This window comes from Abramis brama (genome assembly GCF_963993115.1).
Source record: "Abramis brama genome assembly, chromosome: 1".
Lineage (NCBI taxonomy): Eukaryota > Metazoa > Chordata > Actinopteri > Cypriniformes > Leuciscidae > Abramis > Abramis brama.
Genome location: NC_139963.1, coordinates 37,454,206 through 37,479,989, shown reverse-complemented (window position 1 = coordinate 37,479,989; position 25,784 = coordinate 37,454,206). Strand labels below are relative to the sequence as shown.

At 36.3% G+C, this 25,784-nt stretch overlaps 2 protein-coding genes across 3 annotated transcripts in view; both read right to left on the bottom strand.

The window, feature by feature from the left end:
• Nucleotides 1-5,242: 5,242 nt before the first annotated feature.
• zfand2a (zinc finger, AN1-type domain 2A) lies at nt 5,243-17,247 on the bottom strand. Of its 2 annotated transcripts, none has more exons than XM_084095676.1 (10): nt 16,913-17,247; nt 16,220-16,306; nt 14,618-14,712; nt 14,382-14,513; nt 12,886-13,037; nt 12,676-12,798; nt 8,129-8,219; nt 7,959-8,035; nt 6,574-6,655; nt 5,243-5,588 (listed from the first exon to the last, which is right to left on the bottom strand). In XM_084095676.1, exons 2-10 carry the CDS (start codon nt 16,272-16,274, stop codon nt 5,550-5,552), a joined length of 846 nt encoding a protein of 281 aa, XP_083951802.1. In that variant the 5' UTR covers nt 16,275-16,306; nt 16,913-17,247; the 3' UTR covers nt 5,243-5,549. The 2 variants fall into 2 exon arrangements, with proteins under 2 accessions (XP_083951802.1, XP_083951803.1); XM_084095677.1 differs by having other exon boundaries at nt 6,514-6,655; nt 16,913-17,063.
• A 1,593-nt stretch (nt 17,248-18,840) lies between these two features.
• Nucleotides 18,841-25,784, bottom strand: part of micall2a (mical-like 2a) — a 116,430-nt gene continuing 109,486 nt past the window's right edge. The window contains exon 19 of the transcript XR_014603848.1: nt 18,841-19,049. The gene's annotated coding sequence lies outside the window, so the exon portion shown is untranslated. The remainder of the gene's footprint in view (nt 19,050-25,784) is intronic.

Below are 25,784 nucleotides of genomic sequence, written 5' to 3'. Positions count from 1 at the left end.
TTAAGCCAGGGGAAATGGAGGCTCTCTTTAAACTCCACAGCGCTCAGCAAACAGTGACCCGTCTCACTGACGACTGTAATCATTGGAGAAAGGCTGAATGCAAAGCACTTTATGCTCTTTTCAGAGAAACAGAACCACTTATGTGAAAAGAAAATTGAAGACTTGCTTAAAATGTTCTTGCATTCCCCTACACATTTATTTTTGTTTATTTTTCCGACATGTAAGTTGAAGTGCCCTTACTACTGAACTGATACAGTAAACTGTTGACATCGGAGGCTAGATGATCTGGTACAGTGGTGATGATGACCAATGGATCATGCCATTTGGGGTTTGAACCTGCAACTTTTGGATGAACAGATCAGCTCATAACTGCTAAGCTGCACAAGCTTATATTTATGAACTATAAAACAGCACTATGTTCAGCAAAGAACCCTCTTCTCATCACATATTTTTTGGGTTATTGAGTGTTTTAAAATCAGCTGTATGCAAATTGACCCACATTTGTTTTTCGACCACTGAAGATGTGTACAATTTACCAATTCACTCTTGGAGCCACACTGAGATCCCCATATCCCTGGAAATTAACCATATTGAGCCTTAAAAATTAAGATTCCACAAGAAAAGTTGGTTAAGAATTAGAATCTAAAAGGATATTAAGATATCTTTAATACTTCTTGAGTTACCAGCATGCAAACTTCGGGTGAAACACACAAGAAGTGCTTTTTCTCATTTCTGAACTTTCACTGTTGGCATATAATGCAACAAAGACTGCCAATCAAAATTTTGATATTGATTTATAAATGAAAAGGGGAATATGATGGTTGTAATCATTGCTACTGCAGTTCTGGCTGCAGATAAGATAACCAGAATAAATAAAAAAAGCGAAAGGACATGGCATAGCCATATATCACAACTTAAAGACAATGATGAAAAGGCCTTATTTTAATGTTTTACACTCTCTTTTCATCAATTGTTTTGTTTTTGTAGCAAATGTATCTTATCCATGTTGACCTCTTTAAATTTTACAAACTCCTAAATTTTGCTTTATATACAGTACCGTTCAAAAGTTTGAGGTCGGTAAGATCAATAAAAACTAGTCACATTTTGAAATATTATTATTATTTAAAATAACTATTAAGCTGAATTTTCAAAGCTGAATTTTCAGCATCATTACTCCAGTTTTCAGTGTCACACGATCCTTCAGAAATCATTCTAATATGCTGATTTGATGCACAAGAAACATTTCTGATTATTATCAATGCTGAAAACAGTTGTTCTGCTTAATATTTTTTTGTGGACTTTTTGATGAATAGAAAGTTCAAAAGAACAGCTTTTATTTGATTGAGAAATATTTTGTAACATTATAAATGTCACTTTGCTCAATTTAGTGTATCATTGTTGTATAAATGTATTATAACCTCTAACTTTTAACATATAACTTTTGAGTGGTAAAAACTTTATCAAAATGCACATTTAAAAAAATTAAACTAGATCTGAAAATTTCTTAAGGAAATGTGAGTAATGCTTTCCATGCGAGATTCGCCCCCACAATGCTAGGGGGTCTTTGCCAGAGATTGATGATGATATAATGAATTTATCAGTGCATTAGGCACAATGGAGCCCTTCAAAATATGTAAACCGACTAAACAGTGCTGTTTTGTGAAATCCCTCGAAGGATAGTTTATTTGAAAGAGAGGCAGACATTGAACTTATCATTTGTGATACCTATACACAAAATGTTGCACAGTGCTATTTTCACGTGTTTGTTTCAAGTTGCGGATGAAGGCCTGTACGATCTTATGCTAACGATAAACTTAATTTAAAAAAAATGTGAGCTGGCTCTTATTTTATTCTTATATTGATTTGTAGTGGATTTTATTTCATCCCTTTGTGGGTATTTCCAAATTATGAAATTCCATTAGCATGAACTGCAATGCAAGTACAACAATTCCTTATGGCTGAATTGATGCAATTTAGTTTAGAAGAGCTTGGAAATATTGACAGATACTGGCAGTGTCACAGCTGCAGACTATGGCTGGTGCCGTAGTGTGGACTTGTGTTTGCCTCACAGACTCTCTGATGGGAATCTATTCAGACAGATGGTAAAAGCACCCAGTGCACTTCTGTCACAATGAGGATGAGTGCACACATTTGAACAAGCCTGAATCCATGTTGTGCTCAGAGAAAAAACAACACATTTAACTCAAACCCACCTGCGCCTGTGATCTCCCCAACATTACCGTCATCAATCTGTCTCAAAACAACCTCTGTCCTCACTTCTGAAGTTTCCCAGTATGATTACCAGAAATACAGAGATGTCTTTAAAGGTACACTATGTAACTTTTGTTCCTCTAGTGGTTAAAAAACTAAACTGCATGCATTTTGCGGAAGAACATTGTTTTGGTTTTATCAAAGATCGTATCAAAGAATGCAGATTTACAGATTTTATCAAAGAATTTGCTGATTTTCTATCAGAGTTAGTACTGGCTGCAGATAAAGTCCTAATTGTTGGTGATTTTAATATCCATGTAGATAATGAAAAAGTTAGGGTTAAGAGAGCAGCCAGAATAATAGAGCGTATGCTGGAAGAAAACTAAATTAGAAGTTTTTCGCATTTCGTGGAGAGAGAGCACGATTGCGTACAGAAAGGCCTTAAAAACTGCTAGATCTGCTTATTTTTCAAAACTCTTAGAAGAAAACAAACCCTAGGTATTTATTCGAAACAGTAGCTAAATTAACGAAAAATAAAACTTCAACGTTTTCAAACAGCACAGCAGTAATGTCTTTATGAACTTCTTTACTTACAAGATTGATAATATTAAAGAGAAAATTACTATGCAACCGTCACTATGTCACTATGCAAAATTAAACTATGCAACTGCCTACTACAGTATCACATCAGACAGTGCATTGTAGTCTCCCTGGCGAAAAATTCCTTTCTTTCATTGCTATTAGAGAGGAAGAATTCTCTAAACTCGTTAAATCATCTAAATTAACAACATGTATGTTAGACCGTATACCGACTAAGCTCCTGAAAGAGATGCTTCCAGAGGTCATAGATCCTCTTCTTAATATCATTAATTCATCTTTGTCTCTAGGATACGTACCGAAAACTTTTAAGCTGGCTGTTACTAAACCTCTTATTAAAAAAACGCAACTTGATCCTAGAGAATTAGTCAATTACAGGCCGATCTCGAATCTACCTTTTCTGTCAAAATTACTAGAAAAGGCAGTGTCCTCACAACTATGTTCCTTTTTAGAAAGAAATGGTATCTGTGAGGATTTCCAGTCAGGATTTAGACCGTATCATAGTACTGAGACGGCTCTCATTAGAGTCACAAATGATTTGCTCTTATCATCCGATCGTGGTTGTATCTCGCTACTAGTGTTACTCGATCTTAGTGCTGCATTTGATACTACTGACCACAACATTCTTTTGAATAGACTCGAAAATGATGTTGGCATTAGTGGAATTGCTCTAGCATGGTTTAAATCATACTTATCTGACCGTTATCAGTTTGTAGCAGTAAACGAATAGATGTCATATCGATCAAAAGTTCAGTATGGAGTACCACAAGACTCAGTACTAGGACCGTTGCTGTTCACTCTGTACATGCTACCCTTGGGAGATATCATTAGGAAGCATGGCATTAGTTTTCACTGTTATGCTGATGATACTCAGCTCTATATTTCTTCGTGCCCCGATGAAATGCACATATTCACAAAATTAACGGAATGCATTAGCTGATATAAACATTTGGATGACTAGTCATTTCCTACTACTTAACTCTGAAAAAACAGAGATTCTAATTATTGGACAAAAAACTTCCTCAATTAATAACCTAGAATACTGTCTAACACTTGATGGCTGCTCTGTCAAGTCTTTGTCGTCGGTTAGGGTGTGCTCTTTGATACCAATCTTTCATTTGAAAGTCACGTTTCTAGCATCTGTAAAACCGCATTCTTCCATCTTAAAAATATATCTAAATTACGACATATGCTTTCAATGAAAAATTCAGTTCACGCCATCTCCGAAAAGCCAAGGTGATGTTAATTCTTGTTTTATTATGAGCTCTGTCGCGTTCTCTTTTTCCCAGCAGACTCTCCTGTTTGGTGTTTGTTTTTGTTTTCGAGTGACGCATGTATGCAATTTCCCACGAAAACCATCCTGTCAGGTCTAAATTATAAACACTTATAATAGGCTTACCATAGTGAATCAGGGTTAGACAAAAACACATTTTGGAAGGATTTATTATATATTGGCTCATTATTTAAATTTGGTTAATTTTGAACAAAAAAACTACATAGTGTATATTTAATGACACTCAAAAAAGAAATCACCCATTATAAAAAATAACTGATCAGAATACGAATTAGTGTAATTATCTATAATTGTCTGTGTAATTTTGAAATGACCCTGAATGAAGAGGCATGGTGCTCTGACGTGCTATAGCACTTAGCTTTTCGGTGTTAATGGACGGGTTACATCATTATGTGAACGTTTTGGCCTAATAATTGATGTGATTACCTAGATCCTAGATTTTAAGAAAGAACCCAAGTATATTATTTTATTTTTCATGTTTGGAGAGCACAATAACAGCAAGCAAAAAGATTGCTGCAGTGCTGCCAGCATCTAAAAAACAAAAATGCATATTAATGCCCATTAATCTATCAGCATTTCATATTGTGACTCACTTTACAGTTGACAGAGTCTGTATTGGAAACATTAATCATTTTTTAGAGACAAACCACCAGTTCCGGTTCTACTGACGGATCTGCTGGGTAATTGCATTCAAAACAAAGACTGAGAGGTCATTGAGTTTGTTTTAAAGCTACACTTTTGATAAAAACAAAATGTTATTAATGTAAAAATTGAAAAGGAAAATCTTCCAAACCATGCATTTACCCAAATACCCTTTGATAAACCTATAACAATGATTTATGTTGTAGAGCATTCGGGACGGATTTCATGGGAAATGCCAACAGTTTAATTTTATATTTTGGCAAATAGGTGGCTAATTCGTCAGAATTTGTACAATCCACTTACGCCCCAGTGGCGGTTAGGTTTAGGGGAGGGTTATTCATCTGTGCAAATTATTTGTTCCATGATCCTGGGATTCTTGTATTTTCTAAAATCCTTTTAATGAGTAAATGTCTTTCAGAATTATATACTTTGCCTTGCAATGTAACACAGCTTACGTTTAACTCATTCAAGGTGTGACCAATAGAGTAGAGAGTGAAATAAGCACTTTAAAATAATTTATTTCAAAAGACATCTACACTGATTGACAGATTAACATGATCACTATATAAAATATTTACATGAAGCACCACTTGCCAAAACGGCACAATTGCCTGTCTAAGAAGCACGCTAAAGAGTGACGCAAAACAGAAAAACTTTGACAACATAACAGCCTTCAGTTGTGTTGATTTGGAAAGTAGAAGCTTTATATGCTGGACTGAGGAATCCACATGTGCAGCTCACTAGTACATTATTGGTGCTTATGTGCAGATTGAGGCAGATTAAAGTTGGTCAGTGCCACCTCACATTAAGACAGGCAGCAGCTGGACTGTTTGGAAACGCCTCCCTGTGGATTGAGAAGACAATGAAAAAACAATTAGAGATCAAGTATTCAATCACTGTAGTAGTATCTTTCACAGACAAACCTGGTTGATTCACCAACATGCAGCCTTTGTGCTGTCTTTTAAACAACTAAATGAGCTAGAGTTAGCCAAAGCTAGAGTTTTTCTAGATAGCTTTAAAAATAAAATAAAAATAAAACTCTAGACAGGAGCATTTTACTAAATATATATCCTTTAACATATTCATTATATTATTACTTAAACTGTTGTCTTCATTTTTTTAATGCATGTTTGAATAATTCTGTCACGAAAACAAGTTTATTACAGCTACTATTTAAATGATCAATATTTCAACTATATCATTAAAGGTTAATATAAAAACTGCCTAATGCACAATTTAAATGTTTATATGTAACTTAATATTTATTTTAGTGTTGACTATTAAATACATTTGATTAATTAATTGACTATTAAATACACTTTATTTTTTGGCTAAATGAACAATTTATTACATATTTTATTTATATTTATTTTTATATACTTTTTTGGTAGGACATTTATTTAGGTGCATCACTATTAACAAGATGATAGTCCTACAACTATCATGCAAATTTTTATTCAATTTCATATTATAAAGCGCAATTCATGGAATCATCTTTTCTCTTATTTGAAATTATTATAACATGTAAACCTTGGCCAGTTCAATTGCAAATATTGATAGACAAAACATATTGTTTTATATAGTACAATGTTTTTGCATTCCCAGGTGCAGCCCAGATGTTACCGCTCACCCACTTTCAATGTGTCAGATGTTGATTCTTCATAATATTTAGCTACATGCTTAAAAAATACTAACCATTTCAGTATTTTTCAGTATGCCCAGCACCCAAAAGATTAGACATAAACAGAGATGCCCCTTGGGCTATGTACCTAGATGAGGTCCTGTTAGCATAGCATAGCATGCTACTGACTGTAAGGGTTTCTGGCTACCTGTCTCTGCTGCTGTCGCCTGTATTCTTCCTCACTAGCAGCGAGAGCCTGAGCCATGGCCAGATCCTCCTGCTCCTGAGGACTGAAATGCACACAGTCAGTTATCAGCATCGATTTAAGTAAAAAAATAAAAATAAAAAAAAAACACAAAAAAAGGAAATAATACTACTTTTTGCTTAAATTCATTACTGGCAAAATGGGCTTTTAATAAAACTTGGCTGCCTATACAGTAGAAAGGCAAACAAGAGAAAGAAACCAGTGCTACCTAACTAGAGAAAACAGAGAAAAGAGGCTGTTGTCTTCCATAATGCACTTGCCATCTAAGACCACTCCCACCAGTATGCCGTGGATACACTTACCAGAGTCAAATACCACCTTGCTTTAGTAGGAAATGCTTCTTAGCAAGCTTTTAGTCATAATGGCATCAACCTGTATTGTTCATGTGGGTGCAAGAATTCAAAGCGCGTTGTAGGCGGTGGCTAAAGGCTGCAAAGAATGGTAAATATGGAAAGAATGCCTGAGACGGAAAACCCCCCCCCCCAAAAAAACTCTGGTTGTAGTCAACATTTCAAACTGGATGACTACAAATATAGTGTTTTATGCCAAACGAAGAGGAAAAAAACTGAAAGAAACTGCAGTTCTGCCCAACCCCCCAAATCAAAACGCTGTCGTGTGCAGGTACAGGCCAATTCACACCACACCAACAGACACTGACAGACGGTAATAGACAGTTCGTTGGGTTTTGTCGGAGCCTGTTTTGGCCGATTGAACATGCTGAATCTGAATTAGACAGTCTGAGAAGTGACGTGCTGTAATCTGGTGACTGTCGCCGTTGGTCTGCGTCTGTCAGAGTGAATTGGCCTTAAGAAAGCTGTTGCCTTAGTGTTCAATTTTTAACAATGTTGTTTAAAGAGTAGACAAAGTAAGATACAATTTTCATTTTTGATAAACCTACCCTTATAAAAACTGTTGTGTTAATAACCCTCTGTCGATCCGAAAACGCGGAAGTATAATCTGTAGTTTTCACAAAAGCCCTGACCCTGTCAAAAGTCCTGACAGTTGCTGACAAATAAACGTAAATATCTCAGTCCAGGTAACACTGAGAACAAATAAACATTGCTCATTTACATATACTACCTACACTGTAACAATACAAAGCGGGTTGAAAATCGGCAGTTACACTTCAACATTTATGGCATAAATGTTTAAATTTATTGCATCTAGACACAATCTTGCAAACGTTCCAGAACCGTTAAAAGAACCAAATGTCAAACTATTAATTTTCCGGATTTTTTTTTATGGAATCATTTAATCTGATACTGTTTAACAATAGTAATTTTAAACGTCTAAATGTTTACTGTTAGGCCAGAAGAGTTCAGGAATACCTTAGAGTAGGCTGGCTTGTTCGAGCAGATTCAGCCAGTGACATTTCTAATGCTCTCTGGAGGGCCTGCTCCTCCGTCTGTGAAGTAAAACAACAATGCATGGTTCAAAGACACTCAAACATAGACTTTTAAAAACACTGTAAACCTTTATCTCAAAATGAGCAACGCACCAGCCCGCCTTGATATGACACTGATGAGGGAATTACATTCTGTGCTGTGGGAGACACCATGGGTGGAGATGCAGGAGATGTCCATAGTGTACTGAGGGGCAACAGACAGTAATTAGTACCTGAGAAAACACTCAAAACGTGTGTCATTTCAATTGCCGTTCAAAAGTTTGGGATCAGTAAGACTTTTTAAAAGTACTTTTAATGAGCAAGGATGCATTCAACTGAACAAAAGTGAATTTAGAATGTTACAAAAAATTTGCATTTCAATTAAATGCTGTTCTTTTAAACTTTACATTCATCAAAGATACTATTCATGTTTTCTATTGTGCTTGTGAAAAATGTCACCATTGTAGTTCATTCATGCTGCATCAAGAATTGCCATAGTAACTCGCATTCGTTCATGGAAACTTGAAAACTTAATGTAATACGTTTTTTCGCCTTTTCTAGTGTAAACAATGAACAACAAAGAAATGGCTCGACTTCTTTCAGATTGTTGAACACATGTTTGCATTTGGACATTTCTACCATGTGACCAGAGGTGGGCACAAATACATCAAAAACTATTTTGTTACAAACTACAAATACTGGCTCATGAAATGTAACAAAATAAAATACAAAATACTGATGTGAAAAATGTATTTAAATAAAATACAAGTAATTAGTATTTTGAAAATACAAAAATACTCCCACAATAGTCTTAAAGGGTTAGTTCACCCAAAAATGAAAATTCTGTCAGTAATTACTCACCCTCATGTTGTTCCAACCCCATAAGACCTTCGTTTATCTTCGGAACACAAATTAAGATATTTTTGATGAAATCTGAGAGCTGGATCACTCCTCCATAGGCATAAGGCATTATAACTTGCTGGCCCAGAAAATGTATTAAAGACATCGTTAATATAGTCCAAGTGACTACAGTGGCTCAAATCTTAAGTTTATAAAGCGATATATATAAGAATACTTTTTGTGCAAAAAAAAAAAAAAGAGACTTTATTCCACTATTCATTTCCTTCTCTCTGGGCCTCGAGTTATTTCACGTAGTGTTTTAGCCAACGCATTCTCATCCTTGGGCGTCATATACTGACCCTTTTGACATTTCGTCTACATCGAACGCACTTGGCACCCTTTAGCGTCAATATGAGACGCACAGAGCTTTGTTCGGTTATGGGTAGGTTTAGGTCTGGTGTAGGGTTAGGGTTAGACCGCTAGGAGGCGCCTTCTGGCCCATTTCTATCTGCGTCTCATATTGACGCTAAAGGGTGCCATGTGCGTTCGATGTAGACGAAATGTCAAAAGCGTCAATATATGACGCCCTAGGATGAGAACGGGCTGGTTTTAGCGCAGCGCGTCTGTGTTGCACGTCACACGCATCACACACATGACCAGCGTCGGCCAATAGTGAGCCTACGTGTGACGTGCAACACAGACACGCTGCGCAGTTATACTACGTGAAAAAACTTGAGGCCCAGAGAGAAGGAAATGAAAAGTGGAATGAAGTCGTTATTTTTGTTTGTTTTTTGCGCACAAAAAGTATTCTCGTCGCTTTATAAACTTAAGATTGAGCCACTGTAGTCACTTGGACTATATTAACGATGTCTTTAATACATTTTCTGGGCCAGCAAGTTATAATGTCTTATGGCGCTTTTCCACTGCATGGTATGGCACGGTTCGGTTCGGCTCGGTACGGTTCGACTCGGCGCGGAACGGTTCGGCTCGCTTCGCTTTTCCACTGCGTGGTACGACTCGACTCGGTACGGCACGGTTCGGTTCGCTTTAGCTCGGTTGCTTTTCCATTGCAGTTAGTACCGCTTCAAACTGGGTGGGACTGATCGTTATAGTTGCCGCCTCTACTGCCATGACATCATCGTAAACGCGCCACATTTCAAACGCACAACACAGGGGATGGTGCTCTTGATTCTCGGCATGTGGATCTTTTTAAATTAAATTAAACGTTCTTATAATGGTTTACTATATGGAAGGAAAATTCTTAACGTGTAATTAAACGTTGCGTTCATATTCTGGGCTCATCTGATTTTTTGTACATAGCATAGCCTACTTTGTTATGATTTTAGTATCATAATGATTAATAAATGCACGCACAATTATCCGTGAACTTGATTTGAACAAATGCCTTTCAACTTGTGTGTGCAAAATTCAGAATTAAATGAATGTGCAGCAATCTTTACAAATAGAGAGTCTAGGCCTAATGTACTGTTTTAAACTAGCCTACTGCCATTAAAAAAGCGCATTTAGTTAATGTTATTTTTTTTCCATCTGCCTATGTTGATTATGAAAAGTGAACAGCACGAGTAGAGAGACATGGAGCGAGTCGGACATAATTTTGACCACTTCATTAAGTTTTGTTTTGTAGAAAGCCTTTCTTTAAAGTGAATTTCGTTTTGTATAAATTGTATCTTAATTTTAATATTTTTTTCATCAAACAATTACCTGGATTGAATAAATAAGAGCAAAATAGACAATTTAATCATTGAGGCGCCCGAGCGGTCACTTGCATTGTACGTTAACTGGAGCGCATCTCATCCTCAAATACACAAAGCTTGAAATGTCTTTAAACGAAATAATTCAAAACAAAAAGAAATAGGCTACTCTCTTATGTAATCCATTATGTGTATTTCTCTCTATAGGCACGTTTACTACGAATATGGCGATCGTAAACTTCATCTTTGCCATGCACAGACACTGACAGAAAACACTATTTTATAAATAAAAATCAGTGCACGCGTTTTAATAAAATTAAAACTTTAATTGTGATCATTAAAATAATTGAATATTAAATATTTCGTGGCCAAGTTTTGCTCATTTATTAATAGTATATATATAGGCTATATATAGGCGTAATTTTATTAAATTGAACAAGCGCAAAATTCAGCATTCAATCAAATATTCAAAAAGACTTAATAATAATGTTATTTCAACATAATATCTCGTTATTTCGACATAATGTGCGTGCAACAAGCAAGATGTGCATTTGTAAATCCGGGGATGCGTGCATTGATTTTTATTTATAAAATAGTGTTTTCTGTCAGTGTCTGGCAAAGATGAAGTTGACGATCGCCATATTCGTAGTAAACGCGCCTATAGAGAGAAATAACATTATTATTAAGTCTTTTTGAATATTTGATTGCTGAATTTTGCGCTTGTTCAATTTAATAAAATTAAAACTTTAATTGTGATCATTAAAATAATTGAATATTAAATATTTTGTGGCCAAGTTTTGCTCATTTATTAATAATATATATATATATATATATATATATATATATATATATATATATATATATATATATATATACACACACACACACACACACACACACACACACACACACACACACACACACACACACACACACACACGTGTAGCACATGCGTTAAAAATTATCTGGTGCCGCCCCTGACTGCAAGAAACAGTTTGCAAGAAACTTTTTAACTGCAAGAAACTACAGCGTTGGCTGTTGTCTACTGGCAATTTTAATCTAGCGGGTTTGTCTCGTGCATGGTCTCGTGTCGCAAATACAATGACACTGGTAGTGACGATTCTGTCTGACCAATCAGTGATCTTCAGTGTTTTCACGTCACATTTTAGTATCGGTACGGTACGCTTGGAACCTCAACAGAGGTGGTACCATTTAAAGCGAGCCGAAGCGAGCCGTACCGTACCGTACCATGCAGTGGAAATGCGCCATAAGTGAGCCGTACCGAACCGTACCGTACCATGCAGTGGAAAAGCGCCATTAGAAGCCTATGGAGGAGAGTGAGACAGCTCTCAGATTTAATCAAAAATATCTTAATTTGTGTTCCGAAGATGAACGAAGGTCTTACAGGGTTGGAACAACATGAGGGTGAGTAATTACTGACAGAATTTTCATTTTTGGGTGAACTAACCCTTTAATGCCGTTTTTAAGAGGAGCAGCGCCACTTCTTCTCCTGTGTTCAAAACTCATTCACTTCTTGGAGGGAGCCCGGTCTACAGGGTGTCACGTGATTTTCGTGCATCTAACCTGGACATTGCCATTTCCAACATCAGACCGAAAATATGGCAAAATCATTTACTATGGTGATAAGCATATGGTGATTTTTCTTAAGTATTTAAGTATTTGAAATACTCTAAATACACTCAAAATATTTTGTTACAAACTACATTTTATTTTTTCCACACCTGCAAAATACAAATTACAAAATACACTAAAGTAATTAAATACGTATTTAAAATACATTTAATTGAAATACTGCCCATGTCTGCATGTGACACTAGCTGAAGACTGGAGTAAAATGCTGAAAATTCAGCTTTGCCATCACAGGAATACATTACATTTTAAACTATATTCAAATAGAAAAACTTTTTTTTGTGTGTGTGTGAAATTGTAATATTTCACAACATTACACTTTTTACCATATTTTTGACCACAGCCTTGGTAAGCAAAACAGACTTTTTTTCAAAAACATCTACCAACCACAAACTTCTGAACATTAGTGTATATTTACTTGACATTTCTGAGGGCATGGCTTACACCAAAAATGCTTACCTGCTGCTCTGAGGTCTAGTGTTTCCAGTTACTCCATTAGACATGGCCCTAGAGCTCCCTCTAGTGGATGACGCCCCAGAGTTACTAGAAGAGGAGGCTTGAGCCCTCAGTAAAGCAGCATGCCTAAAAAAAAAAAAACCACTATTACTAGTGTACTGGCCCTCCAGAAAGCATAACTTATCATTATTAAAAATAAACTACTATGCTTACCCCGTTTTGGAGACTGGCTTGCTGTCAGTCTTACAGTCATGGTCGAGAGGATGTCTATGTTTGAGACAGTAATTCAAGTGGCACTGGTCACATGTCACCCGAATCATTTCCTTCTGCTTACAGCCGCCCTTGGAGCATTTATTTGTAAAGATCTGTTGGGGGGAGGGGGGACAATCAGGTCAGTATAGATTTTGCTGAGACATATTTTTCTCTCTTTTTTCTGTTGCTGTAATTTATAGTAGTATTTCCAGACTATAATTTTTTTGAAGTGATGGTGCTTTATGTAACGCTATCCTGCGTTACGTGATAAATCCCATTTGATATTTGTACTGGCTACTGTATACAGGCCACCATATAGATTTTATCAAAGAATTTGATGATTTTCTAATGGAATTAGAACAGGCTGCAGACAAAATCTTAACTCTTGGTGATTTTAATAAACATGTAGATAATGAAAAAGACGAATTGGGATTGTCATTTACAGGCATTCTAAACTCTATTGGAGTTAGACAACACGTGTCAGGACCCACTTATTGTCGTTATCATACTTAAGATGGCGTTGAAACTCTGCAGCAGAGCAATGACATCTCAGGTCATTATCTAGTCTCGTGTATACTACATTTAGCCAAGGCTGCGGAACCCATTCCCTGTTACAAGTATGGTAGAACTATCACTTCTACCACTAAAGATTGCTTTAGAAATAATCTTCCTGAAATTGACTCTCTCTTTTCCAGCACTTTAGACAGCGGTTGCTCCTTTGCGCTTAAAGAAGATAAAGCCCCAAAAAATGGAGCGCAGCTTGGAAGAAAACAAAACTAGAGGTATTTCGCATTTTGTGGAAGGAAAGTGTTACTGCATACAGAAAGGCCTTCAAAACTGCTAGATCTGCTTACTTTTTAACTGTCTTAGAAGAGAACAAAGACCACAAGAACCAGACAGGTCCACCGCACAGACCTATGACCAGCTTCGGCTCCATACCGGTGTGATGAATCCGATCTTCAAGCAAAAGGAACTGGATGAATATTTTGAATGCTACCGATTCCGACTTGCGATGCAGCCTGAATCATGGCCAGTGGAGAACTGGCACCCCGACTGAACATGGTTTCTCCAAAGGTTTTTTATTTCCATTCTGTGACCTGATGGAGTTTGGGTTCCTTGCCACTTGTCTCGGGCTTGCTTAGTTGGGGACACTTAATATTCAACAATATTATTGAGCTGACTGTACTGACGCTGTAGTATGAGACCTGACCTGGGTGACGGCTTGTTTTTTTTGTTTGTTGCAAAACTGCTTTATAGAATAAATGAACTAATTTAATAATTGATCCATCCATCTTTACAATGGAACTGAATCAACACTGAACTGATTTCAGCTGAACAACAGCCGGGATGCAATATTTTCCTATTATCACTGTAAAGCTGCTTTGACACAATCTGTATTTGTATAAAGCACTATATAAATAAAGGTGACTTGACTTGACTTTTTGCTTTCGTGCTACCTTTCGTTTCCTCTGAGCAGGGTCAGATTTGCAGTCTCTGTCTATGTGTTCCCCAACTTTGATGTCTGGCATTTCCCCTCTTCTAATGGGAATGGGGGTGTTGCACAACGGACATACAGGAACCTGGACATCCTGCACAAGAAAACAAACATGTATCAGCCACAACCAGTATGTTTTAAGCATTAGTTAAATATACAATGGGGCAAGATTATTATTCATTAGACAATTATACACACCTTCTTATATGATGAAGTGCACTTGTGATTTGCATAAGTTATGTGGTCTTTGCAGAAAATTTCTTCACAGGCATCACATTTCATAGGAAGAAAATCTGTAGTGTACACACACACAGGACATTATGAAAAGACCAAAAAAGTGTTATACATCAACTAACACTGAATCACTAAGAGCATACAGAAGATACAACGACCTATATGGGTTTTTAAGTCGGTGATGGCTGTTCAAGTGTGTGTAAATAATCTATGCCAAATAATAAAATTAATCGCACGCTGAAACTACACAACATAAATAAGGGTACAATTATCAGACAATGTTTTTGATCAACTTGACTGAATACTGCACAATTAATTGACCCGCCTGACATACTGGTTTATCACATGACTAGATTTTGTGGTAATAAACGAGGTCAGACAAGAGGAAATGCCACACCTAATGTAATTTAACGTATTTGCCATTCACCATGTAAAGTCCATAAACAAACATTAATAATTCACGTGCTGTACGGGGCTCAACAATAAGGATGGCCTAATGGTAGAAACAGCGAGAGTGACTTTTCATAGGCTTAGAAGCATTAGTTAAAAACATGTTTGAAATGATCAACAATTTTTGCCGGGAATGCCATCATGTGTATAGGAATTTTTATTCCACGCTCTCCAATTCTGATTGGTCAATCACAGTACTTCAGAAAATGGCCGATGCCCAAAGCAACACTGTATAACTGACCGCTCATCCAGAACAACTCAATATTCATGTTCATTTATTTATTTATTTGGTAGACAGTTTACAAGTAATAAGCAGGCTAATGATTATTATCACCATGTCTGGTTTACATTAGTATTTTACAAAGCTGTCATGGAGTTTATAGATGTACAAGTTTCAACTATTATTGCCAAAGAAAAAGCTAACACTGTAACGTTAGGCTATATAATTGTTTTCGTGAAATAAAGTAAGGCCTGTTTCTAAATGAAAAGTTTGGGGTCTGTTAAAAAAAAAAAAAAAGGTCTCTTCTGCTCTGCCTCACCAAGGATGCATTTACTGATTGAAAATTCAGTAAAAACAGTAATATTGTGAAATATTACAACTGTACTAACAAATATATTTTAACAATGTAATTTATTCTTGTGATGACAAAGACTTCAGTGTCACATGATCCTTCAGAAATCATTTTAATTTTATGATTTGCTGCTCAAACTTTATTCATATTATGAATTATATTAGAATGAATTGTGCTGCTTAATATTTGTGTAAACCTTTGTACATTTTATTCAGGAATCTTTGAAAAAACCGAAAGTTCAAAAGAACAGCATTTATTTTAAAGTGATATCTTTTGTAACATTATTCTTTATTGTCAACTTAATTTGTCTTTGTTGAAAAAAAGCATTCATTTCTTCCAAATAAACAGTCTGACCCCAAACATTTGAAAGGTACAGTATATTGTTAAAAAAAAATACTGTATAATTTTTTGAGGCCAGTGAAAATGTTGACAGGCAAAGTGACAAGTCAGACCAGGCCAATAAGACTAGTAAGTTAGGCCTTTACTGTTGAGGCCTGCTATATGGGAGACTGTCACAGTGTGTAATCTGAGAGGAAACACATACCGAGACGTTTGCAGGTCTTCTCTGAGCAGTGCTCCCCGAGATCAGGAAACTCCATGGCACAGCGGTGAAAAGCCTTCAGCTGCTGGACTGGAGACAGAAAATAAAACCATCACCTCTGACCGACAGTGAGCTGTTGTCATACCAATCAACCAAGCTGCCAATACAAACATCATGAATCAACCTAAAGAGTAAAACAGGCTCTGAATGCCGAAGAAGGCCTGTCAAAGAGTTGAGGTGATCCATCCTGTTTAGCACGATAAGCTAACGCAGTTACGTAACTTCACTGATCATGTGTATCTGGCAGCGGCTTCACTTTGAGCGGCGATCCACTAATGCTGAATCATACAGGATTAGGAAAATCTCAATACTACAACTCTCAACTACGTATTTATTATAAACAATTAACGTTATACGAACAAACACTAACTTAAACGTTATTAAAACGAGATAACTTACAATAAACTAGACAATAACATGATTTAGTTAAAGACCAAACCGGGAAAGGTGAAATAAAACGAACGTTAATAAATTTAAGTCAAAATCGCGCGATGTAACTTAACGTTAACAGCTAACGATAGCGTTATACAGAAAAACAAAAAAACAAACAATATCTGGTTGTCGTTTTTTACGTTAAAAAACCGTTATTTTTAACCAAGGTATTTCACTTGGCATGACGGTAAATGTGTATCTTACCGAAATTGTGCGCAAATCCACTTATATCGGTGCCTCCAGTCCTTTCTAAAGCCTTTCGCTTCGAACAAGCACAGCCAGTTTGTTTGGCGTTTTTCTAGTCGTCTGAGGGTTTTTGAGATGTCATCGCTGGAGGTATGAATCTGGCAGCAACAGGGGATTGTATTTTCAAAATAAAAGTAAGTTAGTCGAGGTTTATAAACACTATTCTGCAGTTTATGGCTGGGTGTCCCAAACCAGCACGTAAGTTGTTTATTTATACTGTCTTGGAAAGCACTTTATCGTTGTTGCTATCATACACAACGTATGATCATTATGATATAGCATACAATGCAGTCATTAGTTACATAGGCCGGTTCTCACGTTTTCGATGTTAAAACCGCGAGACGCGGGTCAGTGAAACAAAAACCGTGGTCTAGAAACGCGTTTTTTTGTTGTTTTTTAAATGGAATTTATTTTAACTTGAGCTCTGCGTATGTCACGAGCGCAACGGTTAAAGACGTCTGTCTAGCGCGTGTTGATATTGAAAAGTATCCAGTGGAATGGTTTTGTGTGAACGGCCCCTAACAATGTTAGATGCACTACATTGCTTTTCATTGTGCAATCCCATCTTCCATTTGAAAAATCAATGCATGGGCATTTGCTTCTCTTCCATAAGGGATATCAAATAATCTAAGTTCATGAATATTGATTTCTGCAAAACCGATTTACACTACTTGTAAATTCTATAAAACTATTCAGTAGAAGCCTATTCTTTAGGCTATTCAAAACTATAAATACAGCCACTTGACATTACAGGAGCCATACACTTGCACCAATTTTAGTAGCCTATTATTGATAGCACTGTTTATCAGGGATGGGGAATGTCGGTCCGCTGTTCTGCAGAGTTTAGTTCCAACCCTAATCAAACACACCTGAAAAAGCTAATCAATGTCTTCAGGATCACCAAGGCTACAGGCAGGTGAGTTTTTATCAGGGTTGACTTGGAGCTAAACTCTGCAGGACAGCGGCCCTCCAGGACCGACGTTCCCCATCCCTGCAGTATATGATGCCAAATAAGGGAACATAAGTCTTGTTCTCTTAAAAAACTCAAATGAAAAAAATGCATATGTATTGTGTCATTTTTGGCTCAAATAACTAATCTGCGTTGTTATTTTATACCACGAGGGAAAAAAAACACATTAGCTTCCACTGGCATTGTATAGGCATTGTATAGGACTTTTAAGAGTGGAAAGCAGCTTGGCAGAATTGTGCTTCCGGTACTGCGGTTTTAAATGTTTCTTATCGTTTCTGGCTTCCGGCGGCCTTTGCCAACACGCCCTGACTAGTCACGCTCTGGCTGACGTAATCAAAGAGTACTCTTTGACGTAATCACGTTATTGCTGGAGATTTCCAGAAAATACCACAAGAGGACGTGATTCAGCAATTTTCTTAGTAAAAAGTAAAAACAAATCACTACCATGGCGATCTCGAGTATTATTTGAACTCAAGACGACACATTTGATATTGTGCGCTGTAGTATTTTTTTAAAGATTTTTTTCGTAAGAGAAAAAAAAGAAGAAGAAGAATATAACTGAAAAGAATATGGATGTATATAATAATAATAATAATAATAATAATAATATTAATAAAAAAAGCTAAATATATATATATATATATATATATATATATATATATAAAGTTTACATAGATGATCAAGCTATTAGATATGAGATCAACAACGTAGTTTGTATGCTCTGTGACTAAAAATATTAACTTTCCTTTAATTTCATTCGGATGTAATATTTTAATCATACTGTTAACATCAAGAAATAGAAAATCATATCATAGGCTATATATCTAAATCTCAATCTGTTCATAAAAAAAAATTGTAATCACAAAAAAATATTAAATTATCAGAAGGTGGCAATTCTCCCTGGAAAGTGCTGGAAAGGTAATTGTCACAATGACAGTGCTGGAAATGACTCTGGAACATTGTGGCTGCATATGTGTCATCCCTTGCTGAGCAATAAAGGCTGTGTTCTCTCTTTTTTCTTGTATACATCACACCAGTTATCAGAGGAGTACTTCAACGGCTTGGAGAAGAGGTGTTAGAAAAAGGGACCATGGTTGCTGCAGATCTGTTTTGTTCTAATACTTCCTGTAACAAAAGAGAAGGTACAGGCAAATTACCATCAGAAAAGTCAGTAAGAGACTTGCATTACTTGCTATGACAATATTTGGTCTTGAGAACAACATAGACACACAAGCTGGGAAAGGAAAATATCCGGTGTATTTATTTTTTGATTTTGTGTGTGTGTGTGTGTGTGTGTGTGTGTGTGCGCCCTGCATCTTTTCACCACAAGGTGGCAGTAATGTTATTTTCTTATAATATTTGAGTGGGACCTACAACATATCCTTAAAATGTTATACTTTTAATACTTTTTAAGTATACGCCATTACAAATATGCCTGTAAATGTTTACATAATATGGTTTCAATATTACTATCAAATTATGCTATAGAAATGCAGGGGTGAAACTGTCAATAATGAGTTTGTTTTATTTTAAATGAATGACTATAGCCTACTTTATAGCCAGAGATCATTAAATCAAAAAAGGGCATTATTTAGTATTATGTTTCAGAATCTGTCATGCAAGATTGACGTTCTGTTCATTGTTTACATCTATAACCCGTAGAGCATCAATCCAAAGTTTTGCCACATTTGCTTGGTATAATTTACTATAAATTAGGCATAAATGCCTATTAGTAACATTTGATAAATTCCATGAACTGGGGAGCTGACTGTCATCACAAAACAGCACCAATAGAGAAAGTCAAGATAAGGACATGGTGTTTTTTGTTGTTGTTTTTTAAAGATGATTTCACTTTTTGTGCTTAATCTTATGTTTTGTTGCCTTAGTCTCAAATGTAAGAGGGGCAATAACCTAGTTATTTTCATACAAGTTCAACCAAAATAAAAATTCTGTCATCATTCACTAACCCTCATGATCCACACCTGCAGGACTTTAATTCTTTATATAAAAGAAGATATTTTTGAGGAATGTCTGTTTTTTCTTCATATAATAAAAGTCAGTGGGGTCGTCCAATGCTCTTCAAAACACGAGGGTGAGTAAATGATGCCAGAATTTTAATTTGAAGTTGAACTATCCCTTTAAAAGAGCTTGAAAAAGCAATGCAGTCAAGAAGATTAACAGCTAATGTTCAGGCTGTGAAAACACATGGATTCTGAAACCCTCAATAATCTCTAACAGGTTAATTAGTGTATTGATCACTCAAGCAATGATCCAATTTAAAGATCTGAAATTCCTATATTTGCAGAATAGGTTTACACAACACGCATAAACACCCTCGCATTTAAATAATCCAAAACAAAGAGCACCCAGTCGTCGCCTCTCATTATGCAACAGTGCTCAGTCATGCTCCTGGAGGCCCGTGTAAAAGATCACTTTCGGAGCTCATCTCCGATTCTTCCCTGGTACAAGAGCACCTGGCTCATAAGCTGCTAATTTTGCTGCCAGATGGCACCTCTCGGAGAACACCTGCTTCATCATCGGGATTCCTTTACGTCGCTGAAACTCTGTCTGCCTGAATAGTAAAATGATTGCAATAATTTCATATCCGCTTATTAACCCTTCTTTGCGAGAGCAAACGTTTATGCCTACAAATGTGCGGTGGCTTTCTGCCAAAAAGTCTCCCTAGGTCAGCCTCCATTTCTCTGTGCGGTGGCACTGTCTGTCAAACAGCATCATAAACGCTTTTGTTTAGGGGCCGCTCATCACCGTTTCTCACTCACCCTGTCAGCGGTGTCACAAATTTCCCAGGTGTCCAGTACTTGCAACGCATTTCACTTTTTTTATAGGTGTGTTTGACATTCCGGGCCTCGTACGCACATTCACACTTTCTAAACTGCGGGGGATTCCTGCTGAAATGTGACTACACTTTTCTACGCTGAGCACTAAAATCCTCATAGGCTCAATGGTGTGAGATTCAGAGGGACACAATGCAAACATTATATATGAAAATTCTTATAGGTGGTGTTCTCGGTGCTCTGCAAAGTTATACTGACAGTAAGCAATTAAGCAAAAAGCAATTGAGTCTTATAATGAATTCACACAGCCATAATGTAAAAAAAAAGTTGCTGCCTTAAATTAAGTACAATCAACTTGGATGTTTAAGTCATTTCAACTTAAATTGCATCAAACTGAGTTGAATCTTGTATAACTTATAAAAAAAGTTGAAAATTGCTAACTTATTTTGATGAGTTAAAGCAATGTAAAAACTTATGTTGTTATAACATATGTTGTTATATTGATCATATAATTTTTTTAACTGACATTTGGTTATTTTAAAAGTACATGATCAAACTTTCTTTGCACTGAAGTATTTTCAGTGACCCAGCGGTGACCAACTCCTTGAGTCCAACTATAAACAAATAAGTCTTTCTTTGTTTTGTCCTTACATTCAGTTGAGCGCATCCAGAAATATAAGCTAGGCAGTGACTCTAAATTGGATAGTAATTACTGCCACGACAAATTGAAGGGAAGCAATCCAACGTATTTTCTATTATGAGATAGTATTATTCTTGGTTAATAATCCCTTTATGCATGATTGAATTTTGATAGGCTGTCTGAATGATAATTGCGCGTAATAAACCATTGCATCTGAAGGCTTGTTAAGCTTTTGTGATTGGGCATATCAGTATTTCTTATTAAGAATTGCAAAGCAGGTTTGGATGTGTAAATTTTAGCCCACTGTTAGTATAAATGCCTGCAAAATCTCTACACAAAAAAGGTCTATAATTTACCTAAAGTTTATGCTAAGATGTTAAACACTTTTAAAAATAAAGGTTGCAGTTAGAAGGGTTTTCACACTCTTACAAAAAGCTTAAATGCAGTTCTATATAGAACTCTAGGGTGTCTAGTGTGTCCAGAAATGTCTTAATGATTGCATGATACGTTCATGTTTAACAGGTTATTTAAAAAATAAAAAAATCTAGTAATGAATTATATTTACGAGCTGTGTAATTCATAACATTTAATTAAAATGAAAAATTAATTAAAGTTAAAATAATTAATTAAAACTAAATCCATTAAATGATGCCATAATGGGAACCCCTAAAAGGTTCTGACAGAACGTCTATATATAGATCCCATAAGATAATAGATTCTTTAAAGCTTCTTTAGAACTAATGTTGTTATTAAAAAAAAACAACAACAACAATAGAGCAACTAAAAAACTGAAAACTGAACTTTTGATAGGACACATAATTCTCAGCAGACCAAGGTATAGATTTATTATAGCCATATACACTGTAAACAGTTATATGATCGATAAGTTATGACATGTTTTTACATTGCTATAACTTTCAACCTTAAGTTATACAAGATTAGCCTATTTTTAAAGTCAGTTTAATGTAATTTAAGTTGAAATGACTTAAACATCCAAGTTGTAAACTGAAGACAGTAACTTTTTTTTACATAGTAGTACTACTACTACTACTACAATAATAATAATAATAATAATAATAATAGTGGTTGCTGTTATTGTTTTAGAATATATGTACAATACATTCATAAAATAAATTATTTAAATAAAATATGTTTCTTAATTATAAAATCATTTTATGTATGATACAAATAGGCTTCTAAATAAAATTATTTTTTTCTGAGTTTCAAGAAAATAAAAGCATTTTAATTTACCCCCGTATAGGTTCACGACTGAAAGGGAGGCTGCCAACATGCGCCAAGTCGGCTGCCTTGACAAAAGTGACAGTGCGACTTGTTAACGCCGAGTAGGCTAGCCTATCGCCTTTCAGCTTTTTGTTTAAGCAGATTTTCTCAATGAGTTAATGGGCCAGAAGAGGAGGCGGCTCGGGGCTATCGAGTAAAGTTAGAGGGAGGGTGAATGTAAAGGAGGCGTCAATAAACGTGTCAGAGACAATGAACTATATAGAACTCGAATTAAGAGACGATAGAAGTGAACAGATGGGGTGGGGGTATGCAGGAAACGAAATGTCAGGACCATTTAGGATGTTAATAGAAGATCATCATGGCATGGAAAAACGAAATAAACGTGACTTTAATACGGGTATAATGACTTGTTATAGCTTGGTCAAAAAGGTATTCAAATATACAAGTGTGAAATGCTAGGCCTATATTGAAAACGGACCACCGCGTGATGGCGCTCATGTATTCGATTTCTGACTAAATTGTCTTTGAAGAATGGTAATTAAAAAGACACAAGCTCATTAATGAGCAATATAACTTTTATCAATTAAGCACGTCGACGCATGCTTAAAAGTGACTTGATGCGACGAGTCGCTGACGATGATTAAACTAGTAGTGTAAAATTTAGGAGGCCTAATAAACGGGTGAGCATAATGCACCTTTCATGGATGGTGCAGTGGGGACTGGTTTTTGGAAATGAAATATGTCCTATTCGCTTCATAGAAAGAGAACAGCACACACAATTCATTAAGAAGATAGCTTGTTAATTAGCGCTAAGTTAACCTGATTTCTCTTAATTAAAACATCTTTCCTCGTTTACGATGTGGATATATGCAGATCTCCTGGGCTTTGAATTTTCTACAGCAGCAGATGGCCAGGCTGTGGATAATAGTTAACGCTCTCCGTGCCTCAGATCCCTACAACGTGAGCTACCGACCTGGCAGGAGATTAACGGACAGCCAAATCTTAACAAAAGAAACGTTTAACCATTGCTGGGTCACACTGGAGAGGTACGACCAAGGCAGGCCGGACTTATAAAGCATGGTGATGTAGCTATAGGCCTATTTGGTGTCAAATATGGTTCGAGTTAACGGGGGTGATGTCTAGATTGGTTCTTTCTTTAGGCCCAGTTGCCCATATAGGCCAAGTTCATGACAAGCATGTCCTCCTTCAATTTTGGGGGGAATTATTCACGTGACAGTCCGAGCCACGCGCGCACACACGCCAGTACATAGTTAGCCACTTTCGGTTCTTAAGGGAGACAGTTGTCTCTTCGCATTCAAGTTCCGAGACACTTAAGGAATTAAATGGGGTTAGGATGAAGATTTGGTTATTTTCTTTCCCTGTTGTGTTATATTACTAGATTGAAGTTGAATAATAAGCAATGAGTCAAACTGCACACCCTTCATCTGTGGAAGCTGTAATTAACGGGAAAAATGCAGGCGGTGGAAAAAAAATGCAAATGATTCTGCACAAAGGCTTCTCACAAATTGGCGTCACCATTTCTCAAATTATATCATTACTATATTTTGAAAATGTTAATCTGTTGAGCGGATTTCCCGGGGGAGTTGAGTAAATTAGTTCTATTTCCGAACTGCCTCACTGCGATGGCACGGGAGCGACAAGCACCTCTGATTTGCTGATTACAATTAGACTCCCCAGTTTGGGCTCCTTCAAGCATTGATAATTTTCGGCATATTAAGCACGTTTTAGCAAAGGTGATAAGTCAGTTTTAATTGAAATGAAATTATTATTCTAATGGAAGTTTGGTTATTATTATTAGGAGGCCGCACTCATTTTAGATTCCTTTTTAATATATAAATGCGGTGAGTAAAAAGATTTTGAAGGGTATTAGGGTGTCAGGATTGAATGAGGTAATTTGAAGGGAATTACTTTCCCTTCTATCAGAAATGAAGTGAATTAAAAGTCCAAATCAATCGCTTTCACTTCTCCATTCTACTTTGACAGCAGCACAATTACAGATAATTAGATGGAGGGAACTTTTAATTGTAGGGATTAAGAAGAGGGGGGAAATTTCGTGATCAGAGAAAATTTGGAAACAGCGTTTCCTGCCTACTAAAATCGAATCAAAGGATTTGGTTTAAAACACTAGCGCCACGTCTTTTTGCTTTAATTGGAGCGGCATCTCGTCGTATCAAATCATCCACAACAATTAATTTAGATTTAATTCTATAATTATCATCAAATCGAATAATGTGCAACTTAATTTAGATAGTTAAAAATTAACGCGCGTGAAGTTAATTGAGTAATTAAACTCCTCAGCTGTTGCGTATTAATTTGCTAGCCTAATTAAAAATGAATTTGATTTTATGTAATGTTAGTGATGCGGGCGTCGGTGTTGGATGGGCGCTTCGATTAGTTTGTTTGGTTAGGCGTTAGTTGGATGGGCGCTTCGATTAGTTTGTTTGGTTAGGCGTTACATCTGAACACCTGCTGTTAATGGGGTCAGTGACGTCTACTTGATTGCACATACTCATTTTTCGCCAGAGGCATGGCTTCAAGGGTAGCTTTGGGTGGGTTCTTCTGCTCAGGTGTACGCTTCAGTACGTCCTTTTGAGTACAGATAACTTCCTGTAACTGAAATTCCACCTGCTAATTAGAAGACATCTTGGGTACGGTTGTTGGGATTTTAAGATAGCCTATGCCCTGTTGGCATATAGGAGAACTCTAATGGGTGTAATAGGTGATATAGCCTACTGGTGCATGTGTGTTTGTTTTGTGGATGCTGGGTCCAGTCCTGACTCAGTCCTTTTCTCTGAGAACTGAACTAATAAAGTTGTGGACTTTGGACAAGCCATAGTCAAGCATGCGTGATTATTATAAAATGTATATAATTTAGGTGTTTCGAGAGTTACATGCATTTTGCACTGCACACAACTAATAGATTGTTTTGGCCTTAAGATGACTGAAATCTAATAAATAAAGAGGTAAACACCTTGTGATTAATTGAGAATGGATAAACGTACATGTTTAACAAACCAAATTAGATGTCCAGTATGCACAATAATGTTACATTTGTCTGTGGTCAGTCTAAGACATTATGTATAAATGTGTCCCTTTGCCTAATTTGTGAATGAAACTGCAGAATCCAAATAAATGGCAAATCAGACAGTCTAACAACGGCCC